This window comes from Etheostoma spectabile, chromosome 6, assembly GCF_008692095.1.
Source record: "Etheostoma spectabile isolate EspeVRDwgs_2016 chromosome 6, UIUC_Espe_1.0, whole genome shotgun sequence".
Taxonomy (NCBI): Eukaryota; Metazoa; Chordata; class Actinopteri; order Perciformes; family Percidae; genus Etheostoma; species Etheostoma spectabile.
This window is the reverse complement of record NC_045738.1, coordinates 28,627,656-28,652,227: the sequence shown is the minus strand read 5'-3', so window position 1 is coordinate 28,652,227 and position 24,572 is coordinate 28,627,656. Positions and strand designations below refer to the sequence as shown.

The following is a 24,572-nucleotide window of genomic DNA, read 5'->3' as shown; positions in this document are numbered from 1 at the left end:
GAAGAAATAGCCTCTTCATTGTGAGTCAGTGACAAAACAGTCGGGGGGAGCATCTGGTAAAATGGGTGGAAGAGGGAGCGACAGTTGTGAAAGTAAGCGAGAGGGTTAAATGTCAAAAGCAAAAGGGAGTCAGGGAGGGAGAGAGAGAGAGAGAGAGAGAGAGCGAGGGAGAGGGAGAGAGGGAAAGTGAGAAAAAGAGACGTTGCTGATGCCCTGGTTGTGATTCATACCTTAACTTGTGGCGAGCACCAGTGAACAGGCAATGGAAACTTCAGCAAATGTAAATACGCTTTGGTTAAAAATATAGTGTTTAATGCACACCACATGTGGCTCTCTGGCAGGGCCGGCTCTATTTTGACGGGAGAAGAGACTGAGGAAGCGCGACGGTGGCAGAAAGATAGAGACAGCGAGAGAGAAACAGAGGCATTTGAAAGAGACATTGGGGAAATTGAGAGGCAGTAAACTTGGTCTGGTGACGGCAGCTTACCCTGGGCCTTCTCTACGAACACCACCTTGGAGTCAGGGAGGAAGTTGAGGCCATGCAGGAGCATCATTTTGCCTCCAGTGGCAGAGTAACTGTCCACACTCTGCTTCTCCACCAAGGGAAGCTCCTGAGCTGAGCGCTGGGCTGTTGGAGGACACACACACACACACACACAAACACACACACACACACATTTCAATACAATGTGTGAGCCCGCATAATTTCACAACCCGATCTCCGTTCACTCCAAGAAGCACAGAGCCGGCACAAAGCCAGTGAAACAGCTTTTCTTGATTATGGAAACAGGCTTATCAACTTCATTATGATGATTTCATGACCCCTAGCTAAGAGGTTTTCAGCCAGCAGCTGCTCTTTAAATGTTGCCAAAAAAAGGGCGGACGAGTGATCAAAACAATACTTTCATGATCTGATCCTCAGTCATTATTTTCCATCAGGAAAGCCTACTTCCAACCACCTGTCTCTGCTTTCTATAACTGTGGCTAGCTCACCTTTAGCCTCTGGGATTTGGTGACCAGATTCACAGCCAGAGTCACATGTATGTACTATCACATAACTGTGCATTTCATCTATTATCTCATTGCATAATTTTAGAATAAGAACTCACTAAAGCACAAAAGACCTCTAAAATCAACTTCACGAACCTTCTCTGTAATAATGAACCGACTCAGATTAACATCCACTTTAGACCATAAACTACAATGCCAGCTCCGTCTCACCATCTAACTTTAATTGGCTTCCATGGGTGCAAATAACATCACGCCTATATAAACAAATGAATGACAAAGAAACAGAGCTTTCTTTCAATGCGCTCCTTCACCCGTGCCAAAACTAGGGCTGGCATAATGACCTCTGTGGTACCTGCGCTAATTGGGTAGTCTTACCACAATAACTTGTGCATTCAGTCGTAAAATGTGAATTGAGATAGATAACACGTGTGTCTGGCATCGTGTACAATGCATCTATTGCCTTGGCAAATTTGCTTTGATCATACAAAGTTTTTTTTTGGGGCTGCAGAGGCACTGAATTTTCCCCAGCAGCTAATAAAATAATAGCTCAGTTTATTGCAACACTAGTTGCCACCTTGTGCTTAAAAAGCCAGTAGAAAAGGCATGCCAGTTTGTGAGCGTGTGACTTACAACATTCAATGGGGTTCGAAGAAGCCTGTAGGGACACTGTCCTGCCGTTGGGCTGGTTGATGTGCACGCGAAACACCAATCTCACGCGTGTGTTCTTACGTCCGATGTCTGTTTCTCCTTTGCGAAGCTCAATGTCCGAATTACGCAGCTTCAGGATCCCTGCACAGTCAATTCTGGGACAGAGGCAGGACAGGGTCAAATGTAACACCATATTTCAAATTTGACATATATTTAAGACAATGGAAAAGTTTTTTTTGTTTTTCTTTTAAGGCGTATCTGTATGCTAAAACAAAGCAACTGTCTCTTAAAGCATCAGTAGCTGCTTTCTCTGCCAAACAAGGTATACTCATACAGGATATTCCCTACAGAATCTTTTCTACAGAAGGTACTATGCGGACAAAGGCTAAAATGGGAGCAGATTTGATTCCTCCAGTCAACTCTGGCTGTTCAAACAGAGACACTGAGCAGAGTAGCTGCACATTATACGACCAGCAGCAGAGTCCCTACTGGTCTTACAGATCAGGCACTGGAAGTCCACTGGAGCGAGACCATGTCATTATTAATCCAGCATGTCATCAAAGACATGAGTTGGACATGAATGACTTCACATCACAGTTTTAAAGGGTTCAATGGTCCAAGAATTAGCAGTTCTCTAGAGGAATCCTCTGGACGCGGCACACCATGGCTTACCACCATGGAACGAGGTCCCATCAGCTGCACTCAGTATACACAAAGTCACTTTATTGCCATCTGAGTGCACCAAGCCTCTCCAGCGCCTTCACGCCATTGAAGCCTGACACTTCATATGATTAGGGGTAAAACCTACTTTAATTATTGCCACGTGTAGCATTAGACTCTTTTCTGTCTGTCTTTATGTCATTTCACAATTTGGGAGGTAAAGGGGTGCATTTTATTTTCCTTTTCTTAGTGGAAAAAAAGGCATTCATTTTCAGACATGGCCTTTTATGAATTTAAATAAAACTAGTGTGGCTGGTAAAAAAGTGAGGGAATGGGATATGGTTTGGCATTTAGATTATTTTACATGGTAGCTTTTTGGCACATTTCCTGGAACAGGGTAAAATGTCAGGTTTTATACCAATTCATTTCTCCCCTTGACTTTAGTTTGGACAATCTCAATAAATAAGAACACATACTATACCCTCTTCTTATCAGCCTTGTATGATAAAGTGTTGGGGGGTTGATAGGGTTTTAAGTTCAAGGAAATGTTAGAGAGTAGTCTTCTCTGCCAGAAATAAGACATGGTCAATATGCGAGCTTACAAAACAACTGTTCCATAGTAACTGTAGTGATAATAGTCCACAACTTATTCTAAGCACCACTTTACTGAATGGTTACAAGTTCTTCATAATTAATCAGTATGATATGAATTTGTAGAAAGGGAATATGCTACTTTAAACAAAGCTACTCTATGTGAATGAGATGAATTTTCCTAGAAGAGGAAATAAAGACAGATTGAAACTTTCTGAAAGTTTGATTGCAGTTGTCGACTGTCTGCATCCCACACAGCGATCAAATGATTGTTGGCACGGCAGCAGAGGGATGGATGCCGCGCTATCAAGACGACTGTTAAACAGCTCAGTGGAAAGAGACAGTTGAAGGCTTTTCTTTGACCTTTCAGAAAGTTGAGGGGAGAAAGAGAGAACTGTTACTCCTCATCCTTTCACTTGTGCTTACGACAAAGAGGAACAGAAACTTCCTCTTGAATACTTTTTCAATATTGTATTCCTCCTCTGGGACACCTAAAGTTAAATGGATGAGGGGCGTCCCTTAATATGATACAATATAAGGGGATGTTGTGGTATTGTTGGAAATTATATTGCAAGCAGTTAATGTGAAATCCTCCATGCTCAACCAAAGAAGGTCACTGCCCAGTCAGGAAACTCTCATCTCCTATAACAAATCTCCTGCATTTAAACAAACATTCAAATAAAACAGAGATGTATTAAATCATTACTGATTCTTTCTTACAAAAAACAGTAGGCCTATGCTTTTTAAAATTTCAAACGGAGAAGGATAAACTTGAGGTGCAGAAAGAGGTAACGGTCTTATGTAACCTATGTTTAGATACAGCAGTTTTATCCATAACCCAGAGTTCTGGGCCACAGTCCAAAACAACTCACTGCAGACTAGTCTGAATGGAGCCCCAGGACAGGAGCTTAATGCCTGGACACACTGCAGAGCACAGCCCCTTGGATAACTGCAAATCCGGGGGAAGGATGAGAGAGGACTAGCAAACTGATGCTAATGTTTTTCAAAGGTAAACCATGATTAGCCTATATTTAGGAGAGTATTTTATGCAATTTGAACCACACATTTACTTTCACGAATTAAAACAAAATGCTGGTCATTTCTGATTGAGTTCACAGACCACCGGAACTCTTAACAGAGCAGACGGCCACGCTAACTGGCAGAGAAAAACTAGCTTGTTGGCTAGCTCATCTTGCGGTAAACGCTAACGTTAGCTATCGTCCACGGTAGAAAATTTTAGCAGGTAATGGCAAATTGTGTGTGAACCCAACCGTCAAGTGTTACAGAGTTGAATAACAATGCTTGTTGTTAGCTGAAGTGTAGCTAGCTATGGGAACTAAACACACAAGCTAATTCCTGTAAAACGGCTTACATTAAGCTACATTTTAAGTCTTCAAACTCTCCATACTTACCCTCACATCGCCTTTCCTAGTCTTCCTATTGTTGGTCCCAGTCTAGACTGCCACTGTCAATTGTTCATTTAGCAGAAAAAGCCTTTTTCACAGAAGCCAGTTTGACATGTCACAGTAGGAAAAACATGATGATAATTAATACAACGGCACCATTGTTACTGTTATTAGTAACACCTGTGTTTTTCCTACTGTAACGAGTCAAAATGTCTGCTATGAAAAAAGGCTTGTATTTATTATATATTGTATGAATTATTTAGAGTTGTCAAATTCTATTCATCTAGGTTATATACATTTTAATGGTCATTAATCCGCGTTGTTTTGCTATTGCTATTCTATTGCAGTTCTGTTCTTCATCTTCAAGTTTTCCATTGCATATTGCATGCTACAGGGCTATGTGTAATTGTGAGCATCCCACAATCTGGATCATGATTTTGGGGTGCAATGTTCCTTTTACCAGACATGTTCAGTCCACTAGTGGTTTTCTAATATATTCAACTTGCTAGTAAATTTTGGCCAAGCCGCTCTCTTAGCATTTCATGACATTCAGTTCATTTTTAAGATCTTATTTGTGCAAACTTTTCTCCAATGGACTTCCATGCGGGCTCCTGGTTTGACATTTATTTTACAACTGCAAGCGTATAGCCTTTGGAGTCCCTGCACACATTGGTCCAAAATGAGTCAGCCATGAACTCTGTCGACTCATGCATCTCTTGGGGTGAAAGCATAAATCTCAGTTTTGGAGGTCTATTTAGAAGTGTGTGCTGTACATCACCTATCATCAGGCATTCTGTTTGTAGAGCTAAAGCAAAGAGGAAGGTGCTGAGAGAGAGAGAAGAGTGTGCGTTTTTGGGGGCTTACTCTAAAGTAGTGGTTACCAGTGACAAATGTGAAAAGGAAAAGATTGATAGGCAACTTGTGAAGGTCTAAGAGCACTTACATGGCCCTCATGTTGTTTTCAGGCAGCAGAGGGATCTCCAGAACTTTGGTGTTGGATTGCATGACTTCATGGCTGGCGGTGGAGACGGTTTTGCCAGTGATGCGGTGAACCTGGTAGAAGGCATGTGGTCGCAGGAGGCGGTCGTCTGCGGTCCCTATGAACAGCTGCAGGGTGAGCGGCTCGCTTTCCATGTAGCCATAAAGCTGGCGGGAGAACAAAGGGACCCAGGTGAGAGGCAACGTCAGGTTTTAAGACCACCATCTCAGGCAACCTCTCAAATTAAATGCACATCGGCTAATGCCAGTTAAAGGGTCCTTTAATGATAGTTCTAACATGGTAGAGGGGCTGCGAAAATATGCCCCTTTGATTTGTTTGTTTTTTTGTTTGGGTTGGAGACCGTTTTCAGTGGTCCTTGCTGTTCCTTCATTGAGCTAATTATACATTCCTTTAGGGGAGGGTGAAAAAGAATGTTTTTGGATGTCTCTGAGTCTGTCTGGGGTAGGCATCTCCTAAGTACAGGGACATGGAGCCTAATGGAGAGGCCAGCTTCCCATCACTTCACTGTTCCTTACTGTCTCACTGCTGCTTTTAAAAAAACAGAGAGGCTAGCAGTCAAAAGTGACTCAGTTGAAAGTGGCCTTACAGACACAAAATAGGAAACCAGGGCAATCATGTCAGGTCAGCCACAATATAAGATGCTCACAGTCTATGAAGGTTAAACATTAATGAAACTAATTATTGTCCTAATAGCAATTCCCCTGTATAATATGAGTTGCATCCAAAGGGTGAAAAGAAAATTCAGACATTGACAAACCATAGTTTAAAATCATTTGTGTAAATAAAAATGGAGTTAGAGTCATGGCATGCACTTGTGTTCAACAAACCACCAGTGGACACAATGTCCACATTTTTTTTGTCTTTATATGACGAATATCAACATACATTTGAAGCAGAATACTTGTTCCTATATAGGCACAGTGCTTGCAAATTCAGCAAGCTTTACACCTGAATATATTAACACCAAAACACTTTGCAGAGCTTGGCATGCAGACGGGATCCAGACCCCTTACCTTCGGGCAGTTATGAACATGCATTATGATTTCCATTAAAGCTCACAGACTGTGTCCCACTGTGATGAAAGAGACTCCTGTATCACAACCACCACTTCAAACAACTACCACTTCCTCTTAAAGGCCTCCATTAGCTGCTACTGCTTTAAGTAATAAAAAGATCAAATCTTTAAAAAAAAAAGAGAGAAGAAAAGCTCCATAGCTATGCATGGTTTCAAAAGTACTGTTGACTTTTGGGGTCAACGGCACTTCCAATATAAAGTGTAACTGCCAATTTACATTCAGCATCCCCCGGATCATTATCTCTCGGTGCCTAAAGAAACATTATTTAATGATTTAACCAAGTGTGTTATTACTCAAAAATATGAACACAGGGGCAGGGTTGCAAATTCCAAAGTGTGGTGAAGGACAACTGATACTTTGTGAGTGTTTTCTGACCAGAATAATTTGCCAACCAAATGTGGATTTCTGGTGGAACTGAGACCTCCCAGGGTATGCTCGCTCTACGCAGTGCAAAGTGGTCATTTGAGCAGATGTTGGTGAGGTTGGACTTAGAAATCTCTCCAAATGTCAGACCACTGCAGGATCCATCTGGTTCAAACCGAGAGGACTCCTCTCATTGTGTAGACCTCCGTGGATCCACCCAGGTGGCTACTTGACCACATGTGACATTTACTGTGCGGGATCACTTACACAGTACACAAGGGCTCACCAAGCAGCGGCCATCTAAAAAAAATCCCACAAATTGGTCAATTACCCCAGCACCCACGAGCGCATCGCTTCAGGCTAATTTTCTTTGAGCTCCATTCGAGTGAAAACAGTGGTATTGTCGGATGGAATAAAAGACCCCTGTTATTTATCTAAGACACTGAGTCATATAACGAAATGCAGACCACATGTAACCTATGACATAATCTGATTAATGAGTTTATAATCACCTTTGTGAGGGCAGTCAGGGTTGGGGGTGTGAGTAAGAGGTAGATAGGACGACTGGAGAGCTACAGTACATCATTAGTAGTCTGTGGAAATTACTGCTGCAGTGTCATGGCCACCTAATGCCTTTGGTTCGAGAACCCATTTGTCTGGATACTGTATTAAACATTGTCTGGCCTCATAATAAACTTGAAGATTAAATGCCTTTGGTCTGTACTTGATGACAGATCTTTTGGATTTGGGACAAGGCGGAGGATGTGTTCTTTTCCTTCCAAGTAGAAACAGTTTTCAGTCTTAATTATGCTGAATAAAAATAGGATATGACTAGCCTCTGGAGTAGAGCATATATCCACATGTCTCAATAATCACAGCAGCAGTGGTTATCTGACTTTGCTTTGATTCAGATATCGAGGAAGTGCAAAGGGAGCGGTAAAGCTAAGGCTGTCATTCATCTCAAGTTCTATTTTTCTCTTTGGCTCCGCATAGTGTCTCTAGCAGCTGTCTTGACCTGTGAGCTAGTCACACATGCTAGTCATCAGTGAGTTAGGCAGAGGTCAGGAGCTTCTTGAAGTCTTGGCATCCCAAGGGACCACTTCATCTATGCGGTGATCTCACCGGCAGACCCTGCTCTGCTTGTTATATTTTACTTATGGTGTCACCAGCGGTAATTATCCATAGCCACACATGCTACCAGTTACTTGTGTTTTGACTTGTGAGAGCGCTGTGGCGGAGCATGAGGTACAAATCTGAAACACCGGAGCGTTAAATTGCATGACGTTCCCCTATGATTTAATAAAATGCAGCTACAAAGCCGTGTCGCCTGTCACTTTCGCCTCAGTGGACTTCTTTGGTTTTCTTCTGTGACCTTCAACCATTACCTCAGCCGCCACGTGGCTATGAGGAGGCCCACTAGAGAGGCAGGGAAAGGAGGGGGTCTTTAACCCTTCACTCTTCTAAGACTTTGCGGTAGCGCACAATGACAGTGGCGTCCACACTCAGAGTGACCTCATGGAGGAGAGGAAGTGATTAATGAGGTCAGGTAGTCCGCTTGGTGACGCTGGTCTTCCCCAGCAGCAAAGCAAGGCGGTCTCGTCCCCCCTGGGCGACCTCCCCCTGATTCCTTAACCATATGTGCTCCTCTGACCTTCTCCTTAAGACCCTTGCTTTGCTTCTGCAAAACTCCTGGGATGCTCACTCAAATGCACACCACGAGCACAGAGCAAAACTTCTTCATTTTATTCTCAAAGGGGGAATAAGATGGGGAAAGAAGTCGAGATAGTGTCGTAAACGCTAAGTGTGGCCTGACGACAGAGGCTTGACGCGCACACCTGTGACCTCAGCTTTGTATTTGTGTCTAGTGCAGCCTGTGAGGTTGGACCGGAGCGCCGCTAATTCTGACCAGATGAGCTTTTCTAGCTGTAACTACAGCCTATCTGGCACATGCACTGTATATTTATTTTTGCGATAATCCAAACCGAGTTTGAATCGAGGCTTGATTTGCAGCTGTTTCAGGGTGCCAACGTCTGCCACTGTGTCAGCTAGATCCATTTACACCTCCCACCGCAAGCCGCTGTTGCACGAGCCATTTCTGATAGCCGAGGCTCAAGTTAAGCATTGTGGGTATGGCAGCTGATGCATTAATTGTGTAATTGTGTGCAGCTGCATTGTCTGGGTCAGTTGTGATGATGTGGAGGGGTGTCGAGCTAAAAAGGGAGAGAAGGTTGCATCCAATCCACTTTCCATCATCCATCTCCCAATTCCTATGGGCCCTTACAGATCCATCAACTGTATCAAGACCCAAACGTTTTTTTTTCTTCCTAATTTTCTTTGATTCACTCACTGAAAATCAGTTGGGATAAAATAATGACAGAGCGTTTTTAACTGATTAATATATGAATTTTTTTTCATAGCACATTTCATCCACCAATTTATTTAGTAAAAGTGACATTCTCAATTCTGCCTTCAGCTGGCCTCAATATTTTTGAATCTGCAATGTTTAATAATGACTTGCTGGTAAATTAGATATGTCTGGCCTGGCTGGAAATTGAGTGTGAATACACTCTACAGGCCTGCAGTGAGGCTGCCTTCTATTCCTCGACGGTGATTTCATCACTGCCTGGAGAAATGTCATGACTCGGAGAGGTCCACGTGGCGCAGAGAATTGGGGAGAGGAGAAGCAGAAGACGACTGGAAGCGGCGGAGCAGAGGAGGAAGAGGAGAAATACAACAGCAGATTCAGGCTTTTTCCCATTATCACGCTCCCCGCTCTCTGTTAAGTGCTGACAGTCGCACAGCCAGCCTTTGCTGTATCCAATTAAATGTACACTCATCCAAGTTGTCTCTCCTTCCAGACTTTACTCCATCACCCTCCTGCCCTTGTGATGTCTCCAGTGCCTCATATTGAAAGCATAAGGCAACATATGCAATACTTTAATGTGCTGCAAATCCATTGCTCCGAAAGCTGCTCCTTTTTATAAGCAACCAAACAGTTATATCCCTCAAAGTTTTTTGTCGAAATGAGCCTTTTAGTGTTATGTCATTTAGGGCATAGTTTCAAGCTCTAGCCCATGTCTAGACCAGTGAGGGTCCAAATTCCATATAAAAAGAACCAGCATAGCCTGCCATAAGACACATCATCCAAACTTACAAAGACTATGAGTAAGATGATGCCCGGATGACTGCTGTGCCCCCCAATAACACAACTTGCCACCGGTGTCTTACCTCATAAATCTGTGGGCTGTCTGGTTATCACCTCAAACCAGTGAACACGATGCATATATCGCTCCATTTTTTCCACTTGCTATTAACTGGTAATTAGTGGTAGGCCAATACCAGCGTAAGGGAAGCCCCGCAGATGGAGAACCACAATTTAAGAGTGGCATAAATACCCCTTTGGGCAACGAATAACAGCCCTGACTAAGCTCTAACAGCATTACAGGGTACACCAAGCCTTTTGAATATCAAATAAGAGGCGGCAGTGGGTTTAATGAGCAATTAGCAGCTACAGTATAGGATGCTGTGCATCAGTTTTTTTTTTTTTTTGAGACATTACGCAGCCAGCGAGCACCGGATCCCAAGGTGAAACCGCACATGCGAAGAACCGAGCACATGTTTGCTAAGGTCTTTCATGTTGTCATGGCGGAAACATACAGCAAATTTGATGTGCATTACATACATTTGCAGAGGAAGGGAGATGGGTATTAAGTCACGCACACGTTAATAGGGATGATGGCCACATCCTGCTGAAATTACACCCATGTCTGTTGCTGCTTTAGACTTAATGAGAGCTTGAGTGTGTGTGTATGCGTGAGAGGGTAAGCCCTATAGGCCAGTCATTATCCTATTCCAACTAGCCATATGCAGGACTGCTCTGCGCGATAGGTTTAATACTCCACAGGTGTTGCTGCCTGCTGGTACTAAAGCGCCTGGCGGATGTCTTTGTGTTTCCTGACTGAGGTTGAACCTGAAAGCCTTTGCAACATCTTCAACTGAACACACATTTTAGATCAGAGCCAGGTCATGCTTGGTCAATATATACTCAATGAAAATGATTTGGCGCAATTCCACTTTTTTTCCCCCTACAGTTCTCCTGCAGAAAAAGCCATCAATCAATGTCACGGTGATATTCTGAGTGAAGGTTAGACCTTTTCTTTTCTTTTCGGAGCACAGCTTCAAAAATCACCCCGTAGACGTTTGGCTTAGCTGTGGTGAGTGAGGGGAGCGACTGGAACGGTGTGAGAGGAGCCAATAGAGTGCCCTAGATCCTCTTAATGGCGTTGTGGTCTGCTGCAGTAAATAAAGTGGAAAAGCAGCCGCGGGGGTCACACAGTGGACCAGTCAGGAGAGAGGAGGGTAAAAGGGTGCGGATGCGGAGGAGGAGGGGAGGGAAGGACGGAGCGCGAGTCCATAATAAATGACTGAGATTTAGAACAGGAAGTGCAGAGAGCCGGTGCAAGCAGCAGAGGAGTAATGAGTCGAGGTGACCTATAATCTTGAGGTTTTCATCGGTGTGTGGCTGGAGGACAGACACTCCATTCTCCCCACCCACCCACCCACCTACCCACCCATCCATCCCACAATGGGGGCACTGAATGAGGTGAATGTGGTGCAGCCTAGGATGATGTCAGACCTTACAGACGCTTCTGCTTGTTTGTCAAGAAAACACCTCTGCTCGTTATCCAAGAACAAGACAACAACAGTAATTGTGCAGTTGAGCGTCTTGCTTTGATTATCTGTTGGTTGCTGGCTCTAATCTCTAAAGGATGTCCCTTCATGTTCTTCACCTGTCTGTTTTTTCACCAGTCGTTGCTTTCCAACACACATGTCACTATCGCTCATAGCGCGCGAGTCTGATCGTCCATAAGCTACAAAACACGAAAGCGCTGTGGCTCAGACCGAGGGAGGCCCACTGGTGTGGGTTTTGGGAGATGGAGATGGTTTGAAGGATGAACGGTTCACAAGGAGTGACATCCTCAGGCCCCCCCAGGGAGGCAGAGAGGCCCCTGTGCATGGAAAGGGGAGGTGGTGTCCGGTGGGTGCTAGGACTCCTATCCACCTCACCACCACCCACCCCACCCCCTGCCACTGCTAAGCTCATATGCAACCTCAGTACCACCCAGGCCCTAATCAGCAGGATACAGAACATCTCCAGGGTAGCCAAGCCCCAGCTGCCTGGTGCCTCCCTCTGCCCCTTCCAATCTTAAGCACACACACACACACACACACACACACACACACACACACACACACACACACACCACCAAAAAACACACACACACACACACACACACACACACACACACACACACACACACAGACTCTTCCTTTAGCTGCTTCCTACACCCATGTCCCTTTGTCATTATAAGCTCATTCTCCTTGACTGCGCCTCACCCATCCAGCGACTGCCACTCATTAACATAGGCACTGGGGACTACAGCATGCTCTAACCTCCAGGACAACACAGTTCAACCCAACACCACAACAAAAGACTAAGAGAGCAACAGAAAGGCAGGCAGTCTGATTTATGATTTGCACTCCCAAACTGTGCAAAAACATCCCTGAAGATACACTCCATGCGCTTTTTCTACATCGTGCCCTTGAGCATGTACACATGACTGCGTAATCCTTACAGTGTCTCTCTACCAACTGCCATGCTTCCGGTTATGAAAACCTCAAGATATTCCAATTGACTGCACATGCAATATCATGCGCATAAATCCCTCCTCGCTCAAAAGTAAGAGTAAATTGTGAGGTATGTTAGGAGGGAGGTGAAGGGGGATGGGGAGCAGCTGTCATCATATTTCCTCCATGACTTCTACTTACTAATAACCAACCTCGCAAAGTTGGCAAAGAAATCGGTGCCTTTGTAGTGTGAAAGAAACAAGCCGAGTCATCCATCTGAATCTGGACAACACTGTGTATGCAAAGAGACACAGAGATGCTTACTCAGGACATTTTTAGAGTCAAAAAGGGGTGGAACCAAAATCAAACCAGCATCACCCGCCACAGCTGTGCATGGCCGGCCGAGTCAGGTCCGCCTCACGGGGAGGTGCAAGGGTAAAATGTTGATCCAACCCACATGTTGATGTACAAAGGATTGGTAATGAAGGGGAATGATTATCTGTATTTACAGAGAGAACCTGAAGGCTGACAGGCCTGTGTTTATAACACCACGTTGGCCAACAGCTGTCAAGTGCGTTTGACGTGGAGCAGACCAGGGTGTGCTGACAACATCTATTTACAAAACAGCTGGGGTGCTGACGACATCTACTGCTACGTGTGTGACAAGGATGGACCACCAAACCTGAAACTGTACTGATTCCAAAAAGAAATCTCAGGATGATGTATAATAGAACAAAATGCTACCTAAAATCTTTAAATCCAGTGACAAAGTCCTAATCGATGAACATATATTATTAGGGTTAAATGCAGTTTCATTTTGACATCAACCCTTAGAGAACCGACCTCCTGCTGGCGGCCCAAGAGATCATTGTTTCCATGATCCTGTGTAAATCAATCTAAAATAAAAACCATAATTGCCAGAGCATTCATTCTCACTGCAGCAGAAAGCTCTGTTGTGCTCTGCCGCACTCCACTTTATTCCTATGGGTGATGTCAAGTGACTTTAATAATAATAATTTAATAATGTATACTTTATTAATCCCGCATGGGGAAATTACAATTTACACACTGTTGTTATTACACACAGGCCTGAATTGCACACACATGCTCAGTACCTATACATGCACTAAATGGAGAGATGTCAAAGTGTGTGTGTGTGTGTGTGTGGGGGGGGGGGCTGCCCATGGAATGGCGCCCCAAGCAGTTGGGGGTTTGGTGCCTTGCTTAAGAGCACCGTGGCAGTGCACAGGAGGAGAACTGGAACCTCTCTACCAGTCCACCACTCAAAAAAAGCATCCGATGCCCATCTTTACATAGCTTTTTTTGTATATATTTAAAAGAAGTAGATGGAAATCTTTCAAACTGACCTCTGTCCACATGGCCTATTTCTCTCTTAAAATGTTTTCAGGAACACGTTTCGGTGAACTATTTTTGTAAAATATAAGATTGTATACCGAATGAGCCGCCATGACTGTTGTTTTGAAATCCGGATGAAGGCAGACCCACGTGACGCATTTGCACAATCAGCTGCCGGTGAATCACTGATGTAATACTTCACGCAAAATTGGATCTGCGCTGTGAGTCTTTGCGCCATTACCTTCTACACTTGTGAAAATGATGATAACTTCTGGAGTGTTACAAAGTATTTTCTTTATGTTTCTAGCTTTGTGTGTTTATTTAGTAATATTTGATGAAAACAACAATTTCTGTATTGCGTTTTAGTGATGACACAATTAAATTCTTAATTTTCTGGGGATTTTCCTCCTTTCATTTTTGACAGGACAGTTGGTGAGAAAGGGGGAAGACTTTGCAGGAAATCGTCACAGGTCGGATTCGAACCCTGAACCTCTATATCTAGGCCACTAAACCAACCTGACCTCCCAATTTAAAGACTTTTAATAAGTGTTATGCTTACTATGCTCACTACGAGAGATGACATCACAATAAGCAACAATCCCAGTGTAGGCACTGGGCGGACTATTTCTATTGCAGAGTTCAAAGGGTTGAAGGCACATTGACGCTCAACCCTAAGGACACGCAAAACACACCGCTAGATCTCCACCTTGAGTAAACCAAGATGTCAGCGCAGTGGGATGACAGCGTAGAAGAGAAAGGAGCTCTGTGCTGCGCTGCCAGTGAGGCTGACGTGTGCTCTTTAAGTGTTCGCCAAGCACAACAGTGAGAGGCGATGGTCCTGCTCTATACTAATTGAATCAGCGTGCACTGCTGCTGGTCAGGGCGACCTTTTTGCAGCAGCAGATTGACTCCCGGCTTCAGGGAGCATTAATAACACAGCGCACAAGCACATACGGACACATATAGACAGTGAAGTGCATATGCAAAAGGTACAGGAATGGCTTAAGGGCTTTGGAGATCCGCTGTTGTCAAGTGGTTTGACAAGTTTGCAATGATAACTGAATGACACATTGGATACTCTGTAAAGTTGTATTTGACTAGTGGTTTTCTTTGTTTTCCAAAAGTTTCTAATAGTCTAATGCAATAGATAAAGACATGTTGCTCAAATCCATTGGTGGAGTTAAAGATTTCCCTAAAAGAGCAAAAATAAAGAAGGAAATAGCAAGATAATGTCAGAGTCTAGACTAATGAAAGACATGTCATGGCTGCTCTGACTTTGCTCCGGGAATACATGCTCCCATGAAGTCAACAGCGGCCAAACTTCCATGTTGGACAGAAAGAACATGTCGTTAATCAGTCAGCATGCACTTCTCTGCTTGTTACCACTTATGCTGTAACAGCAAATAAATAAACCTCCTCTCTGATGAACACAAGTGTACACAGTGAATCTAAGGAAACATATGTGCTGTTTACACAGTGTTGGTGACATACCTGTACTACAGGGTGGCTGCCACACAGCGCCTTCACCGCCCCGCGGCTGCCTTCAGTCTCATAGTGGGCCCTGTGGTGGGACTTCGGCTGCACCTCGATCTGTAGGTTGTACGGGCCGGAGCAGGACGGAAGCTGCCAGTCAAGAGCTGGCATAGATGGGCTGCAATTACATGACACATTTTTATTAGGATAAAATAACAACGCACACAATGTCTGTTTCCTACTCTACCACTGATTTACATCATAGGAAATGAACTTGTTTCTAGTCCATGCAAGATTTGCACTTTCTGTGCTAAAAACTCAGCATCTAATATTCTCTGCTTAAAATAAAACCTGGAACATGGTTATGTTTCTTTCATTCTGTATTTTATTCTATTCTATTCTTAAAACCATAGTCACATTGGATGTGCCCATGTAGTAGCAGCGTGGTTGAGTTTTTTCCATGGTCACTGGAATTAAAAAGTTCCAAACTTGCTTTTAAGACTAGCCTCAAATTAGGACATTTTTTTGTAATCCAACTGGCTTGAGCCTTCTCCATTTCATCATGCTCTGTAATCTAATCAATTGAAGTCATTTGTTGACGTGTGTATTTCCTCTGGCCTGGGTAATAGTTAGTGGCCCTTTTTATCAAAAATAAATGAGAGACGAATGTGCCGTGGTTACGCAGCAGTGTGTTTTCTATTATAGTGTGACAGGTGGAAACAGACACGGGGGGGGTTAGGTGAGTGACAGTGGGAGGACAGACATTTCTAGGGCACAAAAACAAAACTGGCAATCGTCCTTTCGCACAATTATTGATACAATTATGATCCATTCCAAATTAATGATGGTATAATTCGAAAGCACAGCCACACAAGTATTGCAGACAATAGTGTTATACCATGGGATAAGGTCAGCAGCACACCCTGCCTTGGAGCATGAGATCTCTTTCTCAGAGCTGCAGCTGGCCTCTCTTAACATCATTGTTCTCGAGATGGAGAGTCAGAGCTTCCCATGTGAACACCGTGGAGATATCTAAACCAAAACAAACATTTGCAAGACAATATTTCGATACGCCGGATGCCTGGTAAAGCCAAAGCCCTGACCCGGAGGGTGGCTCAACTGAAAACAATCTCTTGGCATCTTTGTGCAACTTGCGGGCTGTTTGTTGACCCAAAACGAACTGATTTCCCCCCGCGGGGCTTTATCTGCCCAGTCAGTGCATGACATCAGGTTTGCAGCACAGAAAGAGATGGGCTGATGGCGCGACAGACCACAGCGGCGAGCCGGCTGATTAACGCACAGGCTGCTTCCCCTTCAGTCAGGCCTGTCAGCAATACTTCCTGCTGCCCGCTATCTTAATCAAACACTTGATTTCCGACAGGCGAGCGTGTCACTGGCTTGGGAAAAAGAGACACAATTGAAATGAAAAAGCTTGTTTTGCTCAAAAGTCAAAATCAATGATGTAATTGAGGGCATGTGTGTATTTGTGTGATTGTGTCCGTTTTTATGTTTTTGTGAGGGTTGATATGGCAACAATGCCCCACACGTGCTGGGCAACTCCAACCTGTGAAATATGACTTATGAAATAGCTTTGATCTTCAAAGGGAACTCCTTTGGAAGTGAAGAGCTTTTAACTTTTGGATTTCTTTCTTTTGATAAGACCTTTGAAGATTAAAAACTTAAACTGAAATATGTAGCGCTGCACAGATTAATCGATTCATTGGTTAGTTGTCAACTATCAAATTAACCGCCAACTATTTTGATAATAGATTCATCGGTTTGGGTCATTGTCTTATTATCTGATTCTAGCTTCTTTAAAGGGAATATTTTCTAGTTTCTTCACTCATCTTTTCACCATTTCCTAAAATTGTATAGACCAAAGAACTAATCAAACAATCGAAAAAAAAAAATCGATAGATTAATCGATAGTTGCAGTCCTAGAAATCTGGTTGTTGCAATAAATTAACACTAAAATGGAAATGAAAAGACAACAATGGGGCAAAGTAGTGGCATTAATGGATTGTTCTTCCTTTTCACTGTCTGAAAAATACTGAAGTATTCCTCAGCCAGAATAAATAAGTACTACTGGGTTGGTTTAGCCATGGTTTGCTGAGCTGCTGAAACGGCTCCACCTACCTGAGGTAAGGCTTGGGTTTAGACCAGGAGTACGGATGCTGTGGCACATCCAGGAACCCTCCACAGTAGTTCTCCTTCTTGACGGCCAGGCGGGAGGGGTAGTCCTCATGGCACAGCTCCCCATCAAGACCCAGCACTTCGCCAGCAGGCTCCACCTTCAAGCTCATGGAGTGATCCAGCATGGTCTTCCTCGTTTTGATTGGGATACCCTCCCCCATGTCTACCACTCCATCTGTGGTCAGAGCGTTGATGGCGGCCACGATGGCAGAGTTGGTGTACTGGTTGGTGTTGTCGAGCCAGTTCTCATCTGTGATGCTGACCTTGGGGGAGCCATATGGGGATGGGACGGGGGACTGCTTGGGTGAGCAGGATGTCTGACGGTAGGTGGTGCCATTGAAGCTGTACTTTCTCTTCCCTATGCTGCCGCCGTTGACTCCGCCGCCTCCGCTGCAGGAAGGGGAGTTAGGCCTTGAGCCGCGAAGTTGTGTCGGCCAGCCTTCCTCGGCCACGGCTCCTATCTGAGGAGAGGTGGAGGGGGAATGGTGCGGGGAAGCTACAGGACCGCTGGCATGTGGGCAAGACATTAGCGAAGATGAGCCCTTGGGAGAAACGCAGGGAGACTGCCAGGGGGAGTTCTGCGGGGAGTTGTCGTAGTTGTAGAAGCCGGACTCGTAAGAAGAAGTCTCTGAGTTACAGCTGCGTGAGGAAATGCTACTCGCAGGGCTGAGGCAACTGGGGTCACGGTAGCCGTCTGCATTGGGCAGCGTCAGCGTCACAATGGAGTTCACGCCTCGCTTGATGATGTGGTCCTCAGTGCTGCTCTCTTCGACCTCATCCTCGGGGTACTGGCTGTAGGCAGTGATCTCAATACGGGGGCTTTCCAGAGCCGGGGCCCCATTGGGTCTCAGGCCGTGGGGCAGGTAATAGCCTGATGCTGCATGGTTTTCATTTTGGAGGCTGTAGTCTGTTTGGTGGCAAGAGGAAATGGAGATGACTGGGCTGGACTGTAAGGTGTGGTAGTGATTGGCCATACAGGGGTTGCCCATGCCCAGTGGAAGGGACAGGCTGACATTTGGTGTGTAGCTGTATGCATCTGAAAAAAAGAAACATATTGTAAGCATATGGAAGTGTAGTATATAACAACACGCCACTGCAAATTCTCAGAACCATAACATTATGGCGGCAAGGGACTCTGATTACATTTTAAAACAATACCCCTACACAAAGGATAACAATATGTCCCACAGTGACTGACTGCCTCCCTTTTTTATATACATCTGAGGAAGCTTAGCAATCACCTCAAAAGCAGTTACTGTATGTGGTTGCTGTGTAGTCGCGAGTTGCACAGCCACTTTGTTTGTTTGATCAGTTCATCTAAGGCTCTATTTGGCACTCCCTGCCGTCATATGTACTCCACACAAATTCCTCCAGCAGCGCTGATGGATGCTTTATTTGATTGATTGCATCACTCACTGGGTGAATTAGGCCCTCCCCTGTGGAAAACTGACAGCACTCTCGCATCGCTCTGAGCTTGTGATTAAGTCAAAGGGAGTTTGCTACAGCGTTACACACAGATGCGCCGCGGTGCACACACAAACAAAGGGCAGGCACAAGCAGGCGAAATCACAGGCACACAAGTGCAATGACAAGTGGAGGCACATGCAGCCTTGCAGGTATGCCACTTCAGTTAGCCTCGTAAGCGGCTGTGTCAGAAGTTGTAAACCTCATGCCAGCCTTTTTATTGATAATGTCAATGAGGCTACAAGTGGTCAAAGAATGAATACCATTCGGTCTGAAACTCGATGAAGGGCATTCCCCTTAAAGCAGCGTTCTATATTTGTTAACCACAATGCTGTGCATCACATGAACTGATGAATCTGTCACACACCACATAATATGTGGCTAGGCAGTCTAAAATTAGTTTATACAAGTCTATATTCAGAGGTGATTACGAGATACGCATCAGACAAGTTCAGTATACCACAAGTTCAGTCACACCTTTCATTACTTCTGACACATAGTCACAAAACCTAGACTTCAGAGCGTTATACAATTCAAATAAAACTAGTCATTGCAAAATGCAGAGCCGTTCACAGTGCTACACAGAAACACACTGACATCTGAAGTCTTTCTGATCCCAGGACACAGGAGTGCCCTCACACTGTGCAATGTACAGGACATACAATGAAGTAAAGACACCCTGCACTGTACCCACCTGTCTCTGGTTCATTGTGGACACCTTGGCTGTACTCAAACAGATAGCTGAAATCAAACTCTTGCTCTTCATGCTGGAAACTCATCTCCACCCTTGTCAATATAAGTTTCAGCATAAAAATGTGTTTCTCCTCTGGTTTAGTCTCTTCTGGTGCTGAACAGATAATCTCTTGCCCACTCCACCCGGTGTGACACACCTCATTACTTCAGGCCTGACTGACTTTGCTCACAGTTGCAGCTGTTATTCTTCTTCCCTTTTGAATGTATACATGATCAGTGCTGTAACATACTTGACTTGACTTCTTCTACCACCCACTCAAACACACACTGGGACTTTCACTCTTGTGTGCCTAGTGATCTTGAAACTTGGCTTTTTCCGGGTCACACGCGTCACATCTGCTGAACTAATAAAATAATACCAGATCATAATTAACGGGACGACAAAGTAAATGAAAGAAAGAGAAAAATGACTCACTCTTGCACTCAAAGTCAAAGCATCTGCAATTGTTTGCAGTGCATTTGAAATGCGGTGTAAAGCAGTCCATTCGAAAAACACTGACTATCACACAGATTATAGCGTGCTCTTTCTGTCCGCCACAATTTTACTTAATTATGCTATCACGATCAAAACACTCAGTCCCCACAACCAAACCAGCATGACTAAAGAATGGATGGGTTTATGCACAGGGATTGTGGTGTAGGCTGGGGCTCAGACTGACAGGACCTCAGGGAGAGATAGGTGGTCGCCCACAGAATTCATCTGCAGCCCCTGGAACTAAGAACCCAGGAGCCACTTATCACACATGGCTGACTATGGGCTATGGCAAAACACCAGTAAAGTGTGTGTGTGTGTGTGTGTCTGTGTGTATGTGAGTGTGTGTGTGTGTGTGTCTCGTGCTTGCATCTGCTGTACGTCTGAGTTTATGTAGGCCTTTATGTGTGATAATAAAGCAGGCCTTGGCATACTGCTGAAGCTGTATGTGGTTAGGCACGTCTCAAGCTAGCTATACCCGGGATCTCTAAGCGCACAGATCGCAACTTTATATCTCTCTCTCTCACACACACACACACATGCATGTGCACACACACACACACACGCGCACATACACACACACACACACACACACACACACACACACACACACACACACACACACACACACACACAGACGTCTGTTACCAATTATAAGGCTTTGGACTGAGGGACTGAAATGAATAATAATACAGCCCGCACCCGTCCGTCTGAAACCTCAAAGACAAAATGAAATTATCTAAATCCACAAAAAGCCAGTTACATCAGCACTGGAAGACTCCGTGAATTATGACAAGACAGACTGTCGATGACTTCTGATGGACCAAATCAAATTTTGCTACCATAAATGCAGACTCAAAGAGCTTAAAAACAAACAAACAAGACTTTCCTTCTAATGGTACGGCTGACTCATCCTCCAAGATAAAGTATCTCCAGAATCTTATCCAACCAAGTGATGTTGCTGTTATACGGTCGACCTCCGTGCATTTGGAGAATGGACAATCTCCCTGATTTTGAACAGAAATATCAAAGTATTTTGAACTTGTTATACCTGTTACCATAAGAGGAGTGCAGGTGACAGCCACAGTGTAACCCTCATCAACATGTTGAACATGTTGGGAGGCACCTGCAAAGACAGCTGCTGGAGACACCTAATGGTGTGGATGTAAAATGGGTGCAGGGCACTCATAGTGGAGTGAGTGCTAATTTGATCCTCATGCAGAGCAAAGACCATGCAAAAGGTGTTTAGGCCTACCATTTATTTGGCGACATCTTTCAAAAACAGCTGTCCCCCTGTCATCCAAAATGAACAGTTTGAACATGTAATAACTAGGAATAGTTCATCAAAAATTAACAAAATAATAATCATTATCATATTTTATTTCGCCATATGCTGTTTAATTTTTTTTTTTTAAAGCATAGGCCTACTTACATTCAGAAAGAAAAAATAAATGTCAGTTCACCAACACTGACAGCTCTTTCTCACTGTGCAATGACCCTACCAAATGCTTTAACTAGAAATCAAAAGAGTAGCCTACAGCTACGCCAGCCAATTCATTTCTGATCGCTGGATGAAACACTGCGTCGAAAGGAAAGCAATATGTTTTTACCTTCTTCTGCAGACTTCATATCGGCGGCGAGAGAGGTGAGAAACTGGAGTCCCCGCTCCTTACCGGCTGCTGTTCCAAAGCTGAACTTGGAAGTGCCGCTCAGGCAGAAGGTGTCCTGCATTCAACAAGCGGTGCGCAACTTTCTCCGGCTGTGAGACTGCGAGGAGCGACCGCCAATGACACTGTTGCAAGAGCTAGATCACTTCACACACCATCACATGAAACCATAATTCGCAGCGAAGTTAAAGCGAAGCGTAGTGTACAGTTTGGAAGCACAGCGCGGCGGACGGTGCGCACCGAGCGGCCGGGGTGGGGGGGGAAGGTCAGCGCGTACTGTCGGATATGGAGAGGGCGCAGGTAGGGGTGCTACGGGCTCAGCGGTGGAGGTGAGTTTGGCTCTCTCTTCAGACCAATGGAGGTTTTCAAGAGTCTCCCCAGGTCGATGACGCAGCGCGGTTTGTCAGAGGGGCCGGCTCCGGTGCTTTTAAAGCTGGAAAACACCCTCCGTCCTCCAGTCAGTGCGCCGCCCATCCAGGGATGACGCGGCCGGCTCCTGCAACCTCCTGGACCGCCTGATGATGTCTTCTACCCTGGGATCCCATCGGTGGAGGCGGGAGGTGTGTATGTGTATGTTTGTGTGTGTGTGTGTTTGTGTGTGTGTGTGTGTGTGTGTGTGTGTGTGTTTGCAGAAGATGACAGAGAAGACCCTGCCCCAAAGTTTGTTCTACAGTCTCAATTTTTACATCACTCTGCACAATTTTGTCAAGACTGCCCTAAAACTTTAGTACGTATATTCAGTCTTACAGTGACATTATATTTCAATTCAAAAACAATGTATATAAGTCACAATAGAGGCTGCATGTCCCTGACCTATCATAGTATATAAATAAATATATTTAACAAAAATCTCAGCATGAGGCCCTTCCCACTTTTCCTCAGTCAGTGGAAGAGTGAGGAAGAGTTATTGAATTTTAGATGTGGAATCATCATGTTCTTTCTTCCATGATGGCTTGAATAATGACAGAGAATTTCAATTTTATGATTGACATTATATTGGTTAAAAGTCACTATGAGGAAGTCCCTCTGGAGTATCAATAACACTGAAGATTAATAATTCCAGCATTATTATCAAGGTTGCTATATAAATGTACCATAGCTCAGCGGCAGCTACTGTATATTATTAGGATACATGCAACGAATATCATTCTCCCCAATGTTTTTGCGTAGCTGACCTTGACCTGTGACTTCCGTACAGAGGAAGGGGAGGGGAGAGGGGTGTGTGTGTGTGGGGGGGGGGGTCTCCTCCTCCAAAAACAAAGTATCACATTGCAGTACTTTCTACTGATATGACTATAATATCCTTCCTCGTTAATGTTGGCAATGGTGTTATTATATCAGCATGAACATCATTTAAACAGTCGGCGTGTCGCCATGATTGAAACCAAAACACAAATGCTCTCAAGTTTCATCTCCAAATGCGTTTTCCTCGTGTTCGAGGGGGAAATACGGTTTTCACAGATTGGCCCAGAATAAATATTGTGAACGACCGAGAGCACAAAAACGCCGCGTTCTCCATCTCTGCTTTCCACTACTTTGTATCAAGTCGGTCCCCGGTGAGTCGGTGGGCACAAAGCCTCCTGCTTTGCCTATGTTAAGGGAAATAATTGGGGTTTCAGCTTAATTCCTAAATTGCACTCCTAGTACAATTACCATCAAAGTAATAGTTCCCAGTATATGACTTTGTTGATATAGTTAGGGTTTAATAATATAAACTGATACAGGTAAGGTGAAAACACATGGACGTGTCATTAGATACATAATAGTATGCACACATTGCATAATAATACATTCCAAGATACATTGCTAAGTATTCAAATCACACTTACAGTATATCCTTGGCTACGGGGAGTTCCAAATAGAAACAGAAGCACTTGGCAGAAGAATGGAGTTTTAATATTCGTAATGATAATGTGTCATCATCATACTTGATGGGGCTTTTAAAATTAACAGAGTCTGGTGAGGGGTACCGTTGAATGGATATCTTTTTGGCAAGTGCAAAGCACTGAAAATAGAGTCTCCATTATGTGGGCTACAAATAGTTTGGAAATGATAACGACAAGTAAAAAAAAAAAAAAAACTCCATATAACAAGTAGAGAAGAAGGATCGCTGAGTGCTGGTAGCTGCCATGAGTGCAATTAACAATGGCTCAGACAAGCTACAATGTAATTCCTTTTGAACGGGGGCCAGATTTAAAGAGAAAAATGACTCCTGTGAGTCTGAAAATGGAGCTGGGAAGCTCGGGGATGATCGCACATAATCAGAAGCAGATTGCGATTTGGGGGCAGGCAGGCAGGCTGTGGGGCAAGCGTAAGCTGACTGCACGGGGGGAAAGTAATAGTACGCTGTGTTTTTGCCTACAGTAGCTCTCTGGCGTCAGCTGCGGCTTGGCCGACGGGAACGTGTGTGAGCTCAAAGATGAAAAAGCAGCATCACATACTTGAGGAGATGAATTATGATACGAACCAGTGGTAAGGGGGGGAAAGGAAAAGTTGCCACACAAATGACTGACACTGTCACTGGCATGGGCTTACCGTATAGTTGTCAAACAACTTTAAAACCCTGTGGTGTGGCATGGTTCAACGGCCGTCTGAAGGCTTATCTTGATGGATTCCGTGCTACTGAGGAATGTACCATTAGTGTCTGTCAACAAAAGTCAGAGCACCTTAGACCATCCACAGCAACAGACATTTACGCCATCAGCTCCTTAAGCAGTCCATACTTCATTATAAAGATGTGTGTAATCTAAAAACCGGATGGTGTAATTCTTCTCATAATGTATGTAAAGTAACTTTACCTTTTGGTCGGGA

At 44.3% G+C, this 24,572-nt stretch overlaps 1 protein-coding gene across 2 annotated transcripts in view; it reads right to left on the bottom strand.

Moving 5' to 3' along the window:
* Positions 1–22,321, bottom strand: part of LOC116691523 (nuclear factor of activated T-cells, cytoplasmic 1) — a 67,847-nt gene extending 45,526 nt beyond the window's left edge. The window contains exons 1-6 of one of the 2 annotated variants that reach the window (XM_032519218.1): positions 21,705–22,321; positions 17,349–18,441; positions 15,231–15,390; positions 5,260–5,462; positions 1,642–1,814; positions 488–628 (exon numbers count right to left, since the gene is read on the bottom strand). In XM_032519218.1, coding sequence (XP_032375109.1) covers positions 488–628; positions 1,642–1,814; positions 5,260–5,462; positions 15,231–15,390; positions 17,349–18,441; positions 21,705–21,825 — 1,891 coding nt within the window. In that variant the 5' untranslated portion in view covers positions 21,826–22,321. Of the gene's footprint in view, positions 1–487; positions 629–1,641; positions 1,815–5,259; positions 5,463–15,230; positions 15,391–17,348; positions 18,442–19,563; positions 19,778–21,704 lie in introns of those variants that run through there. The other variant, XM_032519219.1, reaches the window with a different exon arrangement.
* Between the last annotated feature and the right edge of the window lie 2,251 nt (positions 22,322–24,572).